At 53.5% G+C, this 20,108-nt stretch overlaps 1 protein-coding gene across 1 annotated transcript in view; it reads left to right on the top strand.

The window, feature by feature from the left end:
• The window catches only part of LOC131482540 (partitioning defective 6 homolog gamma-like), a 37,907-nt gene extending 24,406 nt beyond the window's left edge, over nt 1–13,501 (top strand). Inside the window, exon 3 of the mRNA XM_058677029.1 lies at nt 12,007–13,501. Within this exon, the coding sequence (XP_058533012.1) occupies nt 12,007–12,854 (848 nt within the window). The 3' untranslated portion in view covers nt 12,855–13,501. The remainder of the gene's footprint in view (nt 1–12,006) is intronic.
• The last annotated feature ends 6,607 nt before the right edge of the window (nt 13,502–20,108 follow it).

Below are 20,108 nucleotides of genomic sequence, written 5' to 3' on the forward strand. Positions count from 1 at the left end.
CAGACTAAGCAGGGCTACAACACCTGTGCGCCGCATGTGGACTAAATCAGGGAAAAGCCAGGCTGGGCTGATTATTCCTACTGGTACAAACAAAATTAGAGTGGGTGAGGGTTGTTTGGGCTTAGCCACAGCATCAGCTGGCAGAAGCTAGCACTGGGGGCTAATTCTGTCAAGTCAAACCACAGAACCACCCAAAGAGTGCATAAACCGGGATTGAGAGAAAAACCTGGGAGGGAAATAGTGGGTTCCTCCCTCTTGGGTTACTACTCCCATGGGAGGGCATGAAAACTAGGATGCGGGCTGGGGTGGCTAGACAGAGAGGCACTCAACAACATCCGTGAGGGCTGGATAGTTGAGCTGGTTAGATGGAACTAAGGTTTAATACCCATTGACAAGTACAAGAGCCAAATGGGATGTGGGACAGACTGGACTATTCTGCTATACATACTGGCAAACCAGGGTAGGGGGCGGGCCTGGTGGGGGTTATTGTGGGTCACTCTGACTAGGCTGCAGCTCCCACTGGTTTATGTGAGGGCCGAGTATGTGCTGGGCAGAACCAGGCTGAACTGCAGCACCCATTGGTTCCAGTGGAAGTCGGGATTGAAACCAGAACCAACCCAGCAATTGCAACCACCAGCTGACCGTGGCGATGGACTGTGCCGGGCCCTGTGCTTGCTAGAACATACAAGAATCTGGTCTGGGAATACCTCAGAGTTTCTTTGGGGATCTCCCCAATCGAACTGCTGGACTCAGAACCCTAGCCAAGAAAAGACAGAAGAAAGAACAAGTCAATCAACCACCTCAGCTATATGTTGGCAGTGAAATACTGGGCAAATGAAGACTCTAAGATGGACTATGTCAATCGGTGAATTCTTCAACGACCTCATTGTGCTTGGAGTGGCGAAACTGGCAGCAATTCATAACTGGTGAACTACTAAAACCACTTGAGCAAGGATCTCAGAGCATGCCCCACATCCGGGACTTGGGGTGGGTGGGAAACTGGGTGGGGCTTCTCCCTCAATATCCCCCTTTACCTCAGATACAAGAAGGAAAGAATATGGACATAATAGTCTTACCCACTTCCCTATAGCCCCTGAACCTTTTTACCATAATTAACTATGTAAAGATTGCCAAAAATTTAATTTAAAAAATTAAAAAAAAAAAAAAGCAGTGCCCTCCTGGCACCACGTAATGGGGTTGTGTTCCCTGTCCCCTGGAGTGGGCTAGGGAGGGTTCAGGAGGAGGCATCCCTCACTTCCTGAATGGACTACACCCCAGTTGCAGAGAGGGGACCCTGGAGCCAGCCTGCTCCTGTCCAGCTCTGTCAGACATATACACCAGGTGCTCATACAGTCCTTACACGGCCCTCTCCAAGCCTGTGGCAGTCAGGTCAGGGCCTGCTCTCATGCAGGTCTCTCCTAAACGGAAGCTATGGAGTGAAGAAAAATGGAGAACCAGTGTCCAAGTGCAGAGAGGCTGTGTGTGAGGTAGGGTCTGGATCAGACTCAAGCAAGGAGAGGGGAGTGTCCGGGGGTTGCTGGGCTGGAAGGGGTCCTGCACCCTGCCTGGGGTACCAAGTCAAATGCAAGTGATGCAGTCTCCCGGCACTTCGCTTCTCAAGGCTGGTGCTGAGTTGTCCAGAAAGCTGAGGCCTCCCATGTGGAAGCTCCCCACACCTGCATGCCTGTGATTGTCTTTCTAGGCAGCAGTGGAATAATCCGTGTGGGGTATGGTGTGGTATGGTAAGCATCTAGGGTGGCAAGGTAAAGTCCCTCACAGTGTTTGTCAGATATCACCAAGGATGGTGGGGTGGGATGCACTGGTCTCTGAGGGGCTCAGCATGGGTGTCCTAGGCCGTTGGTGCAGGGGCTACCCCAAGCACCCTGGGTCACTTCCCCTTGGCAAGCAGTCTTGTGGAGGTGGCCTGGGTCACTTCCCCTTGGCAAGCAGTCTTGTGGAGGTGGCCTGGGTCACTTCCCCTTGGCAAGCAGTCTTGTGGAGGTGGCCTGGCTTGTGGTCCTGATTTTGTTGTTCTTTGACCTGGATGTTCATGCCCAGGGCTGACAGCCCTGACTTCACATCACACAAGGGAGAGCCTTCCATGGCAAGGCCGTTGCTTAGGGTCATCACGGCACTCTCAGTTAACTGGGCCCCTTCCTGGCAGCCCTGGGAATGCTTGGCCAGCTCGTGTCTCCTACTCTGCAGGAACCTGCAGCCCCACAGGAGCCTCCTGGAAAAAGAGCAGGTCCCGCTCCGAGCCAGGCAGAGAAGGCATCCGTGCTTGACTAGGAACTAGGGCTTGGCCAGGAGGCATGGCCAGAGCCCAGCAGAGGCCCTAGGGGAGGGGCAGGCAGATGGCCACGAGCAGGGGTAGAAGAAAGGTGTGGTGGGGGTAGGAGAGGCCATGGACCTAAGTAAGTGTTGGGAAGCCGTGGCCACGAGTCTGCAAGCAGCAGGTGCTCATACAGGCTGTTGGGCATCAGAGCCTCCAGTCTGGGTCATGCCCCATGCCCTGCGAGGCAAAGCCAGCAAGTGGTGCAGGAACTGGGACCAGGTGGCCTCCTTGGGAAGTCTGTGCTGTGGCATTTGTTGCTGTGTGTGTTGGGGACTGATGCAGCGTCTGTGCTGTGGGTGCAAAGTAGCTGACAGGTGTTCACTGGGCTTGTGTCTGGGCTTTTATGCCAGAACAAAGTTCCATAGATCTCCTGGCCCTTTAATTCAGTTATGACTTTTCATTCCAGGGCACTGATGATTCTGGGTCCTGTTTGCAGGCAAGTGTTTTGGGGTGCATGCATCTAGGATGCCACATTGTGGCACTGCATGTTACTCTGACCCCAGGACACTTACCCCCCCTTCCCAAACAGCCTGCTTGTCTCAAAATCTCCACTTCAGATTCAAAGTAAAGGGGGACATCTGCAGGGGACAGCTTTAGTGCTTGGCCCCTGACGCCCATAAGGAAACTCTGGGCTCCTGTTATGGGCCAGCCCAGTCCTGGCTGTTGTGGGTATAAGGACCTGAAGCAGCAAGGGGAAATCACTGCTCTGCCTTACACGCTGGGAAAAAAAATGCTTAAAAAAAAGAACCTTGGGCTCGGCATGGTGGCCTAGCAGCTAAAGTCTTCACCTTGCACATGCCGGCATCCTGTATGGCACGGTTGTAATCCTGGCCGCCCTACTTCCCATCCAGCTTCCTGCTTGTGGTCTGGGAAGGCAGTCGAGGATGGCCCAGGGCCTTGGGACCCTGCACCCCTCATGGGAGACCCATAAGAGGCTCTGGACTCCTGGCTGCAGATCAGCTCAGCTCCAGCCGTTGTGGCCGCTTGGGGAGTGAATCCATGGACGGAAGATCTTCCTCTCTGTCTCTCCTCCTCTCTGTATATCTGACTTTCCAATATAAATAAAATTTTAAAAAATTTAAGGAACCTTTTAGGAGACCGAAAGCTATTGGAGCCGAGTGTGGTGGTTGCGAGCCTGTGGACATCCAGATGCTGTGCCTAGGCCCCTCCCCATGCACACCTGCTGCACCCTGGAGCCCCATTATGAGGCTGGGTGAGCCCTCCGCTGTCACCGCCTTTCACAAGGTTGCCTTTCTGCTCCCCAGTGTATATGACCCCTACTGAAGTCAGACCACAGCAGAGAGATGGTAAGGGATCCCTTCCATTCGCCTTCCCTGCCCCTTCTCCTGCCCATCTCCCATCCTCCATCCTGCCCCTTCCCCTGCCCGAGCAGCCCCCATCTTACCACCATGGCAGATGTGTCACTTCTCGTTTTCTCCCCCTCCCTGCCTGCTCCCATTCCTACCCTGTTGGACTAAGAGGACCTCCTAGTATCTCATCACATCTAGTGCTTTTGGCTTAAAGTAAAAGAGCTAGCAGTTGAGCAGTTACGGTAAAAGAGGAGTTGACTGCGGGAATTAGCTGTGCATAGCAATGTAAGAACTTTAGGAACTCTAAGTGCATTTTAAAACCTAACATCTGCTTGCCCCTTCAATTCTTGAAATGCTGACCTGTCCTCCAACATCATGGACTGTTTTTCCACCCCGCCTGACCCTTCCTCTTTGTGGCTCCACTGGACAGCCATGGACCAGGGCTGGGCTGAGCTGTGTCCTGCCCTTGCATCTGCCATCAGCCCACAGTGGCATCCCAGGTCTCCGAGGACTGGCCAGGTGGGACCATCTCCCATGAAATCGCAGCCTGGCCCCATGATTTCCCCAAATGGTCTCCTCAAACACACCACATATCCATCACCTCACATGGAGGGATCTCCTTGTCCTGTCTGCCAAGCATTACTCCCGAGGTCCACGTGCCCTCATAGACCACTTACCACATGGGGACCCCTGGCAGGGTTGTGGAGGAGGCTAACTCCAGGGTCTAACGCACAGGTCTGGGACCAGCCCCTATGTGGCTTGTGCTGGGGGATTGGAGCTGCTGCATGGGCACCTGCCGATATCGATATGAAAATTCCCTGTGGAGCAGGTATGCCAGCTGTTAAGTCAGGTAGGGACTGAGTGGTGACATGATGGGTCAAACTGGTGCCATGATGTCTCCATCCCCTAGTGGGCCCTGGATGAAGCTGTAGGCTCTGCTCTGGCCCAGCTCTCTCCATTGCAGCCGTTGAAAGGGAACCTCTCCAAAAAGTGAGTAAATAGGGTTTTGGAAACAAAGATGTGACTTAGGGTGTGCACAGCCTACACTGGAGTTCAAGGACTTGAGACCTACCCCAGCCTCCTGCTCACATACGCTTGGACAGCTGTGATGATGGCCGGGGACACATGTCCCTGCCACCCATAGGCTGAACTGAGCTCATGTCCAGCTCTCATCTCTGCCCCAGCCTGCCACTGGGCTCCAGGCACTGGAAGCTAGAGCAACCCCAGCCTCATTCCTTCATTCATCAATTAATTCATTAACTTTAATTGAAAAAGAGAAGTTACTCTGACCAAGAGTTTTCCAATTTGGCTCTCAAAGGAAACCTGGTTGTGCCGTTCCAACTTTGCACATAATGAGAACTTTTGGAAGGTGTTAGTCTTACAAGGCAGACATGTATGGTTCTCAATGAGAGGAGTGTGTTCCTATACTGAGGGAAATGTGTGTCTACACTGGAGGAGTGTGTGTCTGCATGAGAGGTGTGTCATCTACACTGGGAGAGGTGTGTGTCTAAACTGGGGGAAGTGTGTATCTACACTGGAGGAGCGTGTGTCTGTCCTGGAAGAAGTATGTGTATACACTGGGAGAGGTATGTTGTCTATACTGGGAGGGGTATATGTCTACACTAGGGGAACTGTGCGTCTACACTGGGGAAGTTGTGTCTACACTGGGAAAACTGTGTGTCTACACTGGGAGGGGTGTGTGTTTACACTGAGCAAAGAGAATGCCTACACTGGGTAGAGTGTACAATGCACCCTACTCATTGTTCTTCCAGAGTCAGGACCAGGAGGCCACACTGCAGCTGGAGCTGATGGGGCCAGGTCAGGTTCACACAGCCCTCCTGGCCACCCAGGGTGGGGACAGGTGACTGGGGTCAGAGACGCAAGTTTCCACTGTGAGCTTCCCCTCCCAGGGTGTTTCCTCTCATTCAGCTCTTCTTTTCCTGTTTTCCCCATGTTCACGTCTGCTGGAGAATGAGCCACACGAAGGGGCGTTGTCACAGCTGCTGCCTGCTCCACACCCACCCACATGTCCACCACCTACATTCACCCCACACGTCCACCCTGTGTATTCACCCTGCACATCCACCCATGTGTCCTCTCTGCATCTCCACCCCACACATTCACCCAGGAGTCCACATCACATTCCACTCCACGTGTCCATCTCACACTCCCATCCCACCCTGCACACCCCCAATGTGTCCATCCACTCCATGTGTCCTCCCTGTATGTTCACCCCACATGTCCATCCTGCATGGGGATCCATTGTTGACTTCCTGTTGTGCTTGGCAGTGCACAGCATGAGTCAGCCTCTGAGGAACATAGCTCCCTGGCGGTCACCTGCTCACACACACTGCTCCTGTGTTCCACCCCCGTCAGTCCTCCCTAGTTTTACTAAGGCCATGTCACCCAGGAATTTTATCTTTTTGGTGATACACGTGGTTTCCGTGGAGCAGTGTGATGATGCCTGGGGTCATGGCCAATAATGGGGCTATCCTTCTCCAGAAGATGGCCCAGGAGACAAGTTGCCTCTGGTGGAGCCAGGGGATCCCAAGGCACCATAGGGCCCTGGAGCCAAGCATCATCCCAATGTGGTAGTTCTGTAGCAGGGACTTGTCCCAGGCAGCAATGGCTGTGTATGTTCAAGGCCGTGATGCAGGCCAGAGCCATGGCAGGTATGGGTCAGTGCTGGCTGCCTCCTTATGGGTTGCAGGAGGCATCCAGAATGACGGAGGTTGAGCTCTGGATCTGCCTGGAGGACCAATGGGTGACCAAGGGCAAAAGTCCCTGGTCCCCATACCTTGTAGAAGAAACAAAACCCTGTCCAAGGTCGACTCCTTGAGTCCTCCTCCAGGTGTCACAGGTGTATTAACTCTGATGTAAGAGGCTGCCATGGGATTTGCCAAGAGGGAGACAGGGAAAACAAGTGACAGTTGGAGGGCACAGCGGGCTGAGTGACAGTGAGGTGGGCAGCATGACAGGTAGACAAAGGACAGTGAGGTGGGCAGAGGACAGTGAGGTGTGCTGAGGACAGTGAAATGTGCTGAGGGCAGTGAGGTAGACCAAATAACAGATAGTGGTGGCAGCATTCCATTTAGTTGACGTGGAGAGGACATTTGTGCTGGGACCTGGTGATGATCTGGTAGTTGCTCCAGCATGCTCAACTCAGAAATTGGCCATTGTGTGGTGTTTGACACTGCACTCTGTGCTGAGAGCTGACCCTTTGGCAGTGTTCCTGTTTTTGGAAGCAGTGGTTCTGTAATCCCCTCGTTCAATAGGTGGAGCTGGCCTGAGGGGACCAGGGGTGCTGTAGTGGGTGGAGCTGGCAGTGTATTGCCAGGTGGCCGCCCTGAGTGTGGCCTGTCTGCCCACAGCTATTTTGGGTTTTTTGATTACAGCTGAGCTCTTGGTAACCACTGTCATGTCTCCTGAGTGCAGGCTGAGTCACAGCTGGTTGTGGAGCCAGGGCTGGGTTTGAGAAGGACGATACATGGACATTGCTGGGACCAAAGCTCTGAGCTAAGTAAGAACTAGGCAGAAGCCAGAAGATTCCTGCAGGACCCCCAAGTGGATGCAGGGGCCCAAGCTATCAGGCCGTTCTGCACTGCTTCGCCAGGCCATTAGCAGCAAGCTGGATCAGAAGTGGGGCAGCTAGGATATGTACCCATTCCCATATGGGATGCTGGTACCGTGGATGGTGGCTTCACTTGCTGTACTACAGCCCTGGCCCCAGGACAGAACTATGGAGTGCACACTGCTTCAGGAAGAGAGAGTTATGGTCAGTGGCCAAACAACTGCAGCTGTCCACAGTCCTAAGGCACATGCCAGCCAAGCCTTCTCGTGCTGAGCGGGACTTTCACCTCTTGTTCTGTTGCTTTTGATGTCTCTTCTTCTAAGAGGACACTTAACGCAGCAGAAGTGGATGGATGCCAGCATTGCCAGGACCACAGCCACACACAGTCATGAGCCAGGGTCAGGGCCTTAGTAGACAGAGCTCTGGACACAAACTCACAGCCTCTGCGTCCCATGTGTCCTCAGTCTAACCACAGTCACCTGCCAGGGCTGCTGGGCCTGATCCCAGGTGGTATGCTGAGTGGCACCCCCATCAGCTGTCCACGTGTCCCCTGGGGACTGCCCCGCCTCCTGCCCTCACAAGGCCCTCACCCTGTTGTGACGTAGACAGGGTTGTGTTTGGCCAGAATGAGGTGAGACTATGCTGCTGGCTGCCCTGCGGACAGCGGCAGGGGCTGTTGCAGTGGACTTCTGTCTCATTGCAGAAGGGAGAGTGGACACCGGCAGAGAAGAGCCCCTCGAGAAACTTTTTGAGTGGTAGTGGCAGGAAGCTCGTGTGCCCAGAATCTGGAGTCCCTTCTGCCCGAAGCAGGAGGAGCCCCTGTCTACTTGCCATGTTGGTAGCTTGTTCAAAGTTTTGTTGTCCCCAAGGACGCCTGTCTCTGTCTGTGGTTACGCCCATCCCCAGCCTCTGGGGACCACAGAGCTGCATGCTGTGGACATTGCTCTCCATGAATGGCACAAGGCCTGGTCTGCCATGTCCACTTCTGCCCAGCATTAGGACTTCAGAGATCTTATGTGCCAGGCCATGTGTTGTACCTCATTCCTGCTCACATCTGGGCCTCATCCTGTGGCCATCAGGCAGTGGACACCACGTCCACATTCAGGTATCTGTGTGATTCTCTGATCTCCCCGTGTGGCCTGGCACTTGCAGCCCTGGAAATGGTCACTTCCTGCCTGGTCGACTCCTCTCTTTCTGCTGCCTCGGCTATGGTTGGGGGAAGCAGGAAGGACAGCCCCCTGTCCTTGCTGGGGACGAGACATCTTCATGTCCAACACAGCTGAGGCAAGGTTGGAACCCTCCTGGTTTTCCACGGGAAATAGTCATGTGGCCCGGGTGTGTGCCTGCTTGGGGTATTCAGAATTTCCACTGGTGATATGTTTATTGCATTTTCCTGTTTTATAATTTATAAACTGCTCAAAAATCAGAAGGCACTTTGTATTACACAAAGAACATTGTGACAGGTTTTGCTGAATCTGTGCCTTTGCAGTCTGGGGAGCAGTGGCAGCTGGAGCCAGAGGGCAGGCTGGAGACAGACAAGCCTCGTTCCAGTTTCTGATGCCAAGGCGGCCAGGGACACTCCTGCCAGTAAGCAGCAGAGAGGAGATCACCACCTGGAATGTGGGGTCAGCGGGGCCTTCCTGGGGCTGGGGAGGCTGCCAGGCCCCCACCAGCCCTGTGCCAGGGCTGTCTGTGCTACACCATCTAGTGGTGGCTGGCTGTTGGGTAATGGCCCACGCCTAGCTGTGTGCTGTTGTCCTGGCTCCAGGCCCCTCCACACCCTGTATTGTCAGGCTCCTGACATGTGGAAAAGGGACCTTCAATGGAGGCCTCAGCTCCCCACTGTACACCCCAAGGGCAGGATGTAGCCACCCCCTTCTAGGATGTCATCCCCTCAGGACCAGAAACGCAGACCAAACCCTCCTCCAGTTGTGCCTGTGGTCACCTACATAGGTGACTGCTGTGTCAGGGCCCCATCCCCAGCCAAAGGCCAGCTCCTTCCCCACCTCCAGCCCCCAGCTTTAAAACAGGCAGCCTGGTTTGGAACACGCATGGACTTGGAACACATGTGGCTTGGAACACACGTGGGTTTGGAACACGTATGGGCTGGCAGTACACGTGAGTGGGGTGTATTGCTGCAGTGCTGGCTGCCAAAGGTTGATCTCACCTCCTGGCCTCCACAGCCTCACCTGCTCCTGAGAATGAATGAGTGACAGGTTGCCCTTGTCTCAGGCCCTTGCTGTGAGCCCCAGCATGGGTGCCAGGGAGGTTTAGGGGGTGGCTGCTGCAAGGGGTCAGTTCTCCCGACCAGTGTTTGTTCTTGTCCCACCCAGATGGATTCTCCTGCACCCTCCTCCAGACTGAGTTGAAAATGACCCCCAACGCCCCGAGAAGGGAAGTATGGCCAGGCACAAGAGCTTGAGCTATTGCCAAGTCCAGCTCAAGAAGACACAGGAGGGGACGCAGCAGGGACCTGGACACCCAAAACAATCACACCACGTTCCTCCCACAGCCACCTCTGCTGCTCTTATCTTGGGGTTTCGTGTGCCCTCCCCCATCAGCTCTGGGAGTCTCAAGTTTCTTCCCCACCCCATCGACTGCTCTTGGTAGAGGCCTCAGCTCCCCATTATGCACCCCAAGAGCAGGATGGCCACCCTCTTCTGGGATGTCCTCTCCCGGGATGTCCTCTCCCCAGGCCCAGGAATGCCCCATCTCCACCCCCTGTCAGCTGCTCTCAGGGTCTCATGTCTTCCTGACTTGTCCTCCTCCCCCCACCAACAGGCAGCCACTACACACCCCAGGTGGGTCACTGGGTTTCAGCTGTGTCCTTGCTGGGGACAATAGGAGCTGGACTGTGAAGGTGGGACTCCTGGAAGGCGAAGTTCCCAGACAGCTCCCATACTCCCTTGGTGCAGGGCAGGCTCCAGGAGCTGGAGCCATCCCAGGTGTTCTCTCATACCCTCCTGTGGGTTTCCTGGACACACAGCAAGTGCAGCCAGGGATGCCCACAGTGAACCCCCCATTGGGCAAGTCATAAAAGGGTGTTATTTAGAGGAAGGTTCTCTGGGGTACCCTTGGCCTACAACCTCTGCCTCTCCCCTGCATGTTGAGAAGCTGGGGGTGATTTAAGAGCAAGGTCAGGAATTGCGGGGGGGGGGGTGTGGAACATGAGGTTTGATTTGCAGGCAGGCCTCTATCTAACCCAGAATCAGCTTGGTGCCATGTACTTGACCTGGAGCAGGGCAGACCGTCCTATTCCTGTGAGCCACGCTGGAATTTCAGGAATGGGGCACTCTGGGATGCTCTTTATTTTAAGCTGCTTTAGATTTTTGACTAATGAAGTCCACATGTGCTGGCTGCTGCTGAGAGGAGGGCGTCTGTGTGGGCACAGGCAGAAGCCACACCCTGAGCCCACAGAAACCGCATGTATGCTGGGAGCCCACAGGACTCTCTTGTGCACTGCTGAAGGAGCTGGGACCACAGGCTCACTCTCCCTTCCCTCTTCCTCCTGCTCCCCACCCTCACTCCCACCTAGAGGGTGTTAGGTCACTTTTTAAAAATATGTCTTTATTTTTATTGGAAAGGCAGATTTACAGAGAGAGAAGGAGAAGCAGAAAAAGATCTTCCATGCTCTGGTTCGCTCCCCAAGTGTCCTCAATGGCTGGCACTGAGCCAATCCGAAGCCAGGAGCTTCTTCCAGATCTCCACTGCCCTCGCAGGCCACAAGCAGGAGCTGGAAAGGAAGTAGAGCAGCTGGGACATGAACCAGCACCCATACAGGATCCCAGGCATGCAAGACAAGGAGTTAGCCACTGAGCCATGGCGCCAGGCCCTAGATCACTTTTGCGTAAACACCTACCCTTATTTTCCTTTGGTCCATGGGGTCAGCCCACCCACCTCTGTCCCCACTTGCAGACCTTCATGTGCCCTGGCTCGGCATACTGATGCTGTCCTTGGGTCTCAGTGACGCAGGGCCATAGATGACACTGCCTCCAGGAAGCCTGGGGTTCCCCCCAGACACCCTCCATAATCTAGGGGACAGTCATTGGCTGAGAAACAGCAATCAGGCTATGCCTTGGCACCCTGAGCCCAGAGAAAGCTAATCCTCTTCACCCTGTGGTTAGCTGAATTTCCCTGGAGGCACTGACCAGCCAAGGACCAAAGGGACAGGAGCCTGAGCTCCACCTGGATCTCCCACATGGACACAGGGGCCCCAGGGTGTAGGGAGACTCCCAAGTGGAGGCAGGGGCTCCTGGGCATGAGGTGTCTCCTATGTGGACTCAGTGGCCCAGGGTATGGGGGTTCCTCCCTTGTGGACTCCAGAGCCCCAGAGTGTGGGTGTCCCACATGTACATTAAGGATGCAACCTAAAGGAAGAGCTGGGCATGTCCTTCATGTAAAAGAGAAGGAAGGAACACAGGTTCACTCAGTGCCCTACGGAGCAACTCGACTTGGCTCATCCTTGTTCTCTGTTCTTTACTGCAGTTCTTTTGCCTATGACTCAGTTTTAGATGTTGGTCTGGAGGTCTCCATGGAGAGTTCTGTGCTGGATCCTGGTCTGTGTCTGGTGGGTGCTGTCAGAGCAGCTTTGCCTGGTCCACGGTAGCCAGCAATGCAGGGCGCTGGGGCCAAGCTCGTGAAGAATCTAAAATGTGGACTCAGCACAGACAGGGTGCTGGACCTGGACATGGCCCCGAGGTTCAGCACAAACGGGGGTTGTTGGTGCTGCGCCAGGCCAGGCATACACCTTTCATATGTGCATACACCCGACCCTGCCTTTGCCGTTTCAGAAGAGGCTGACCACGACAGCTTCGGGCCTGGCTCACTGCCCAGGAGGAGGAAGGCGCTGGTGTCACTGCGGGATGAGGGCCTGCGCCGACGGGCGCAGCTCCGCATCAGCTCACCACATGACTTCCGGCCTGTGTCCTCCGTCATCGACGTGGACATCCTCCCCGAGACGCACCGCCGAGTGCGGCTGTATCGGCATGGCTGTGAGAAGCCACTGGGCTTCTATATCCGGGACGGCACCAGCGTGCGGGTGACACCACATGGGCTGGACAAGGTCCCTGGCATCTTCATCTCCCGCATGGTGCCCGGCGGACTGGCAGAGAGCACAGGGCTGCTGGCTGTGAATGATGAGGTCCTGGAGGTCAACGGCATCGAAGTGGCTGGCAAGACGCTGGACCAAGTCACAGACATGATGATCGCCAACAGCCACAACCTCATTGTTACCGTGAAGCCCGCCAACCAGCGCAACAATGTGGTGCGTGGTGGCCGCACAGCCAGCAGCCCTGGCCAGCCCTCTGACATTGTCACTGGCCCACCCGGCCCACCACCTGCCCACCTGCTGCAGAACTTCCACCCTGACGAAATGGAGAGTGATGAGGAGGCTGACATCGTCATTGAGGGGGCCCTGGAGCCTCAGCACCCACGCAAGTCGCAGGGCCCCCCTCCAGGAAGCCTCCCCCGAGCCAATGGCGCCAGCCTGGTGTACCGGCTGCAGCGGGACCTGACCCTGAGCAGCCCCGGCCGCGAAAGCATCCACAAGCTGCTCAGCTCCCTAAAGGCCGACCCCCGCCACAGCCTGGCCTTCCCCCAAGGAGGGATCGAGGAGCACGGGCCAGCGGTCACACTCTAGCCCTGTGGACTCTGATGGACACTGAGACACAGGCTCAGCTGGGCATGGGGAAGCAGTGCCTGCACCCAGAAAGTGGCAGGAACGGCTGCCAGGGAGTGGGAGTGTTCTAGATTTTTATGCCAATTTACAGTGATTGCACACTTCACCCCCTCCTACTCTGAACTCAGCACACACATGCGTGAGCCCCCAGTGCTGCCCCAGGGCAGGAAATATTTTATTTTTAAACATTAATAATTCATTTTTTTAATTGAAGCTCTAAAGCCACTTTTTAAAAAATCCATGTTTTTTACCTGTCTGCCGGAGAACCTGCAACGTGGTCACAGTTGTCAGCTGGTGCCTCCTGCTGGCGAGGCCAGTGTGGCCAAAGGGCCAGCAGCACCAGACAGTGAGTAGTTCCTGTGGATGAGCACTGGCAGGCGCGATGTGAAGCCATCCCAGGAGGGGAGTCTCACACTGTTTACATTACCATGTCAAAAAGCCAAAAATGTGTTGATCTCTCAGTGGCCTGAGCCTGCCAACTCCCCTGGCCGCCACGGCCATGGCTGCAGCAAAAGCCCAGGGATCAGCAGCAAGGCCAGGCTGGCTCCAATGGGGAGGTGGGGGCCCCCTAAATGATGTCTGCCCCATGACATGCATTTGCCCCATGCTGTGGACATTCATTTGCAGGGAGCAGCGTGTGATCACATCCTGCTTCACCGTTCCATTTGTGGTCACGACACAGTTGGTGAGAGTCCCCAGCTCTCACTGCTGACAACCACGTAGAACTCAATTATTTTAACAAAAATTAACTTTATTGCAATTTCTCTTTGATCTAAAATCATTTACAGATTTAGTCATTTTAAGCATTCCTGTCTGATCAAATCAAGATGTTTATGGTGCGGTTTCTGTTGGAATATAGCATCGGAGAGAACATGTTACTTTTGTACTTTGAGAACTAAACTTGGACCAAATAAAGCTTTCATATAAACTCTGGGAAAACTTTTTATAACCGCACAGGCAAGTGCAGCTCCTGGTGCTCTGGCGCACCCTACTGGTTATTGGCAGGAGTGTCCTGGGTCTTGCGGTATCTGTGTATATGAAAGCCACGGGTGGGGCTCAGGGGAGCTGGGTTGGAGGCTTCAAGGGACAGTCAGGAACAGAAGCTTGTGCCTAAATCCCCTGAGCCTGTTGGAGCCCCACACATGGGTCTTTTCTACCGAAGTCTGTTTTGCCATTGTCATTTCTCACAACAAAAGCAATGTCATCTTCAACAATGTATTTGGGTTTTGCCAATTGGAATGAAGACTCACTTCTGGACTGGTCAGCACATCCTGATGGGCTTTGGTCTCTTCTCAGTCAGGATGCCCACAGTCCTGACGACTACTTTGGGATGGCTGGGACAACTGTGTGGCATGTGGACAAGGGTACAGCTGTTGAAGCTTCACAACAACCCAGGTGATGCCCATTTGGTGCAGAGGGGGGGCTGCCCAGTGTGTGCTGGTGGGCTGGCCATGTCGAGCACAAGCCAAGTTCAGCATAAGCTCAGACAGGCTGGGAGCCACCCTGCCCAGTCCAGGTCTGGGATGAACTCAAGAAGTCTCATGCTCTGGGAGTCACTGTTGGAACCACTGGCTTGTCTTCCCTGAACAGTTTTTAGGCAAGCAGCAGGACCACAGCCATCAGATAGGGGTGTCCATGTCCATAGCCATTGCACAGGGATGTCCACGCCTACAGTCATCATGCAGGTCTCCATGGCCATCATGCGGGGATGTCCACACCCACGGCCATTGCATGGAGATGCCCACATCCATGGCCATCATGCGGGGATGTCCACACTCACGGCCATTGCATGGAGATGTCCACATCCATGGCCATCATGCGGGGATGTCCATGACCACGGCCATTGCATGGAGATGTCCACATCCATGGCCATCACATGGGGATGTCCATGACCACGGCCGTCACATGGGGACGTCCACACCCTCTGCCATCACGTGGGGATGTCCATGTCCATGGCCATCATGTGGGGGTATCCATGTTCAAGCCATCAAAGCCATTGTTTTGGAAGGTTTTGTTGGTTTGTTTTTTTCATTATTTTTACTGGAAAGGCAGATCAGATTTACAGAGAGGAGGAGAGACGGAAAGAAAGATCTTCTATCTGCTGGTTCACTCCCAAATGGCCATAATGGCAAGAGCTGAACCAATCCAAAGCCAGGAGCTCCTTCTGGGTGTCTCACGTGAGCACAGGGTCCCAAGTCTTGGTGATCCCTCTAGTGGGGACTGGGACTCGAGGTGTGATGGGTATGCCAAAAAGACCTTTGGGACATGGGGGGTGCCAGGCGAGATGAACCAGTGCACACTTTATTGACTTTTTCTGGGCTTCTTATACCAGTTTTTTTGCAGGACAAGCAGGTTGGTAAAAGTTACAGGTTTACTGATCAATGGTACACAAACTACAACAATAGATCACAAGGGAATAGGGGAAACAATCAGAGGCTCCGAGCAGCCGGATAGGTAAACATGAGTTACAGGAATCAAGTGGTGAATACACAGATCTAACTAGGAAAGGAATCCAACAGAACTTTGTTTGTACTTAGGTATGTTTAGGCCTCAATCACTAAAGGAAGAGGGAGATAATGAAGACGCCTCGCACCTCCCCAGACACTTGGCCGGCAAGGCTTGTCTTTAATCCCAGCAGGGAGTCTGCAACCTGCAGCATTCTCAGGCTGCTGACAATGTTTGAGATTTGGAGTCAGACACTGTAATCTGGTTTTGGGGGGACAGATCTCTACAGTTAATAAACCTCAATACCAAGACTTTGGGCCATGCTCCACTGCTTTCCCAGGCCACAAGCAGGGAGGATTTAGCCGTTGAACTATGTGCCAGGCCCCTGTTCCAGACGAACCTGTACTGGGGAAACCTCATAACCTCATGAAAAAGTAATTTTGTTTCCCGTTGGTCCTGGACAGCTTTGGAAGAAGTGGAAATTGGTAACTGCCTGACCCATTTGCAGACCAGGGTGTGGGCCGATGGCCACCACTTCACCTCAGGCATGGCTCGGACCCTGCCCCAACTGCGCTGTTGCCACCAGCTGTCTGCGGTGTGCCATCAGTTGGCCTCATCTTGCCACACCCTGCTGTCACTGACCTGTCAGTCATCGGAAGCCACATTGTACCCACTCCATCTGCCCACCATGCCTGTTCACACAGACCTCACAAAGGTGGCATCTCCTGGCTGCTGCTCCCACAGGGAGGTGTTTTTGAGATGATGGAAGTAGCACATTCAGTGCCAAGTGCTTAATTATTGTGGTTCCACCCACCACCACATATGTGGGGACCCCAGGCAGCCTGTGTCCATTGTCCTGGAGTGCATTCTCACCTTCAGGTCACCTGCTGCTCTCCCCTCCCTTGACCACAGGTGGGACCTGGCACCTGGCTTCCCTAGGCCCTGCCCCTCATGGACACTGGCATGCAACTTCCACTCCAGCACCAGGGACAGGAGCCTCCCTGGCCCTCTTAGTCTCCTGTGTGTACACACACCAGTGCCCTCCACCCTAACCCAATCCTCCACACTCTTCGCCAGTCCTGCACCTCCTGTTCCCTGCCCATGCAGCACCCTTGCTGGACTCCTCTAGGTCCTTGGCTTCAGACATGCTGACAACAACCACCCGTCCCTTCCAGGCTTTGCTCAGGCTCCTCCCTGCTGGCTAGAGCCTGCTGAGGTTTGAAAGGGAGAGAGGGGAAGCTTCATTCACTTTTCGGCCTAGCAGACCTGACCCTGGGCCCTGAAACTCGCCCGGCCTCTCTGCACAGAACCTCCCGGCACTCCTCACACTGGCTGTGCCTGCCCTGGCCTGGTGGCATATGTGCGTCTTCACCCCACCCCTTCCTAATGCTCAAGCAGGGCTTACAATCATACATCCATGTTTTATCCCAAGCTGCAAGGACAGGTCATGCCACAGCCTTGTGGTGGGAGCCTTGGCACCAGCCTGCAGTGTCTCCCAGGCCCGTGTGTGCTTGATTTAAAACCCCACAGCCCAGCAGCAACCCCTTGCACCAACATTTAAGTAAACGAACACTCCAGAAAATGCAAAATACAGAAAAGTAGAGGAGGCAGTGGTGGCCATCCCAAGTACATTGAGGATGTTTGTTGAAAGCCCTGGCCTGCGCAGGTAGTGAGAATGCAGGGACAGTGTGTGGACCACACCCTGCCCACTGCAGCCCCTTCCTCAGTGGTTTAAGACACCCCCTCCCCGCCTTAGAGCCAGCACTCAGACCACGTCCGACAACCTCAAATGCATCAGGCCACGGCTGCTGCCCCCATTCACCCTAAGACACCGGACAGTTCCTGGCTGCAGACAGCACAAGGCCAAAAATTGCAACAACCCAGGAAAGTGTGGAAGTGGAGGGGAGGGGTCAAGCAGGAGCCAGAGTATGGCATTTCCAAGGTACCCAAGATACTCCAAACAGAAGTTCAGCTGAGCTGGACCCTAGGATCCACGGCGACCCTCACTGGTCTCTACTGGCATCAGCTGCTCCCTTGGCCCCCAATCTGTTCAAGCCAGCAGCAGCTGGCCTCTGCCCTGTGTGCCAGAGGTCCAGGGTAGCCACAGGACCCCCAACATTCTCCTGTATGGAACTCACTTCCAACTCCTCAGCTTTTTCTTTTTCTTTCTTTTTTTTTTTTTTTTTTGCTTTGTTTCTAAGATTTTTTTGTAAGATTGTAAGATTTTTTTTTTTTAATTGGAAATGCAGATATACAGAGAGAAGGAGATACAGACAGAAAGATCTTCCGTCTGCTGGTTCACTCCCCAAGCAGCCGCAATGGCTGGAGCTGTGCCGATCCAAAGCCAGGAGCCAAGAGCCAGGAGCTTCCTCTGGGTCTCCAACATAGGTGTAGAGTCCCAAGGCTTTGGGTCGTCCTTGAATGCTTTCCCAGGCCACAAGCAGGGCCAACTCTTCAGCTTTAAGAGGCAGTTACAAGTGGGCTCCTGAACCCCATGCATACCCATGGGCTGGTCATTCACACGGCTTCAAGACTGTGTCCCCCACAAAATGACTCTATCCTCTCCTTGCCTCTTGTTGATGGGTGCTCCCCACCTGCTCAGACTGAGATGCACTGTTGCTATCCTGAATCATATCACCGGGCCAGGAGTATGTGGTGAGACAGTGGGCAACGCTGTCAGCCCCTGGCCTGCAGCACCCATGGGCTTCAGCACCCTCTGGCTCTCTGGTGCAGTTTTCTAATCACATAGCTGAGGCACTTTTTTTTTTTTAAAGATTTCTTTATTTTATTACAAAGTCAGATATACAGAGAGGAGGAGAGACAGAGAGGAAGATCTTCCATCCGATGATTCACTCCCCAAGTGAGCCACAACGGCCAGTGCATGCCGATCTGAAGCCAGGAGCCAGGAACTGCTTCTGGGTCTCCCATGCGGGTGCAGGGTCCCAATACATTGGGCTGTCCTCGACTGCTTTCCCAGGCCACAAGCAGGGAGCTGGATGGGAAGTAGAGCTGCCGGAATTATAACCGGTGCCCATATGGGATCCCAGGGCGTTCAAGGTGAGGATTTAGCTGCTAGGCCACGCCACCGGGCCCATGCTGAGGCACGTTCTTAAGAGGAGCCTGTGCAAAGAAGTTGAGCAGCTCCACAAAGTGAGGAGGTGGGGGCTGGCATGGTAGTGAGCGACTAAAGGCCTCGTCTTGAATGCACCAGGATCCCATATGGGCACCGGTTCTAATCCCAGCAGCCCCACTTCCCATCCAGCTCCCTGCTTGTGGCCTGGGATAACAGTCAAGAACAGCCAAAAGCTACGACCAGAGGAAAGTCATCCCCAACCCGCCTCTCAGAGGCGCACAGCACAATCAAACACGAGCACGAATGCCATCTCATACACGCGAAACACATACCTCCAGGACCACCCCATGTTGTAGCACAAACACACTCATTCCCCACGGACAAGCCTCAACTCACCTTAGAGACCTGACACACATAGGATGAGGCTCTTCCATCGCATGGTGTAGAGGTGTGGGGCTCAAGTTGTGGTGGTACCAGCTGCCAGGCATGGCCTCCCCTGCTTTCTGAACCATGCTGTCAGAATGAGCAGCTACCTGGTAAGCCCACATCACACACTGAGTGGAGTCAGATGTGAGACAAGTCCTGTCCAGTTTTGCAAGGAACACAGTGAGAAAAATAATCCCCACTGAATTAATCAGTGGCTGGTTTTACTGTCACTTGAACACATTAGTCTCCTATGTAAACACTTGCTCTTCCCATGACCACGCTGACAATCAGAACTTTATCTAGAATTAAAGATTGCATTTTCCCAAAGTGACAGTAAGCAGGAGTGCCCATCCCTCCAAGGACCAAACACATCCTTTGTGGTAATGAAGCCTGCCTGGGCTGCCTGGCAGTGCTTCCAAGCTGTTCTGCAGCTTGTGACCGGGGCTAGCATCCTACTAAGACATGTCTGTGTGATGGTGGGAGTGTGGGTGGGTTGCATTTATTATCCTCAGCCACCTTTCTCTTTGTTATCGTGAGCAGCGAGATTTTCCATGTCTTCTACTTCTCATCCCTTGGCAGGAGGCCAGGAAGTGAAGAATGAGTTGAGGATCCCATGAACTGCGGGACTGCCTTTGTGCACCTGATACCTCCAGACACACTACCTCAGAGAACAACAAGACCTCTAAAGCCTTGCATTATTTTGTTAAGATCATTTTTTAAATAATCCCATGATTATTTAATTTGTACTTTTATTATTATCATCATTTTATGATACAGTTCCATAGGCCCTGAGATTTCCCTTACCCCCTCCCAAAGACCCCCTCCTGCTCCCACTGAGTTCCCCTTTATTATTATTATATTATAGTTCTTCATAAACACTCATATGTCCATCATTGTGGGCAGAGAGTCCAGCATCCTATTGTCAAGATACAGTTAACAGTTTCATTAGGAGCTCAACTCTGATCTGGAAGTAGAGATGCATACTGCATTGTATCCTCACATCTGGATATGATAGTCTCCATTACACAGTTACTGTACATCCCCTTAAATGAAAAGCCACAAAACAAAATCACTAACAGGAAGGAAAAAAAGGAATTAAAAATAACAAAGTTATAAAACATGCTACTGAATGACTAATGTGTCACTGAAGAAATGAAAAAGAAAATTAAAAATCTTCTTGAAGAAAATGACGCTACTTTATGATCTATGAGTCAATGAAGAATTTAATGAGAAAGTATTTTGAAGAGATGAAAATTTAAAAAAATAAAAAT

This window comes from Ochotona princeps, chromosome 18, assembly GCF_030435755.1.
Source record: "Ochotona princeps isolate mOchPri1 chromosome 18, mOchPri1.hap1, whole genome shotgun sequence".
Taxonomy (NCBI): domain Eukaryota; kingdom Metazoa; phylum Chordata; class Mammalia; order Lagomorpha; family Ochotonidae; genus Ochotona; species Ochotona princeps.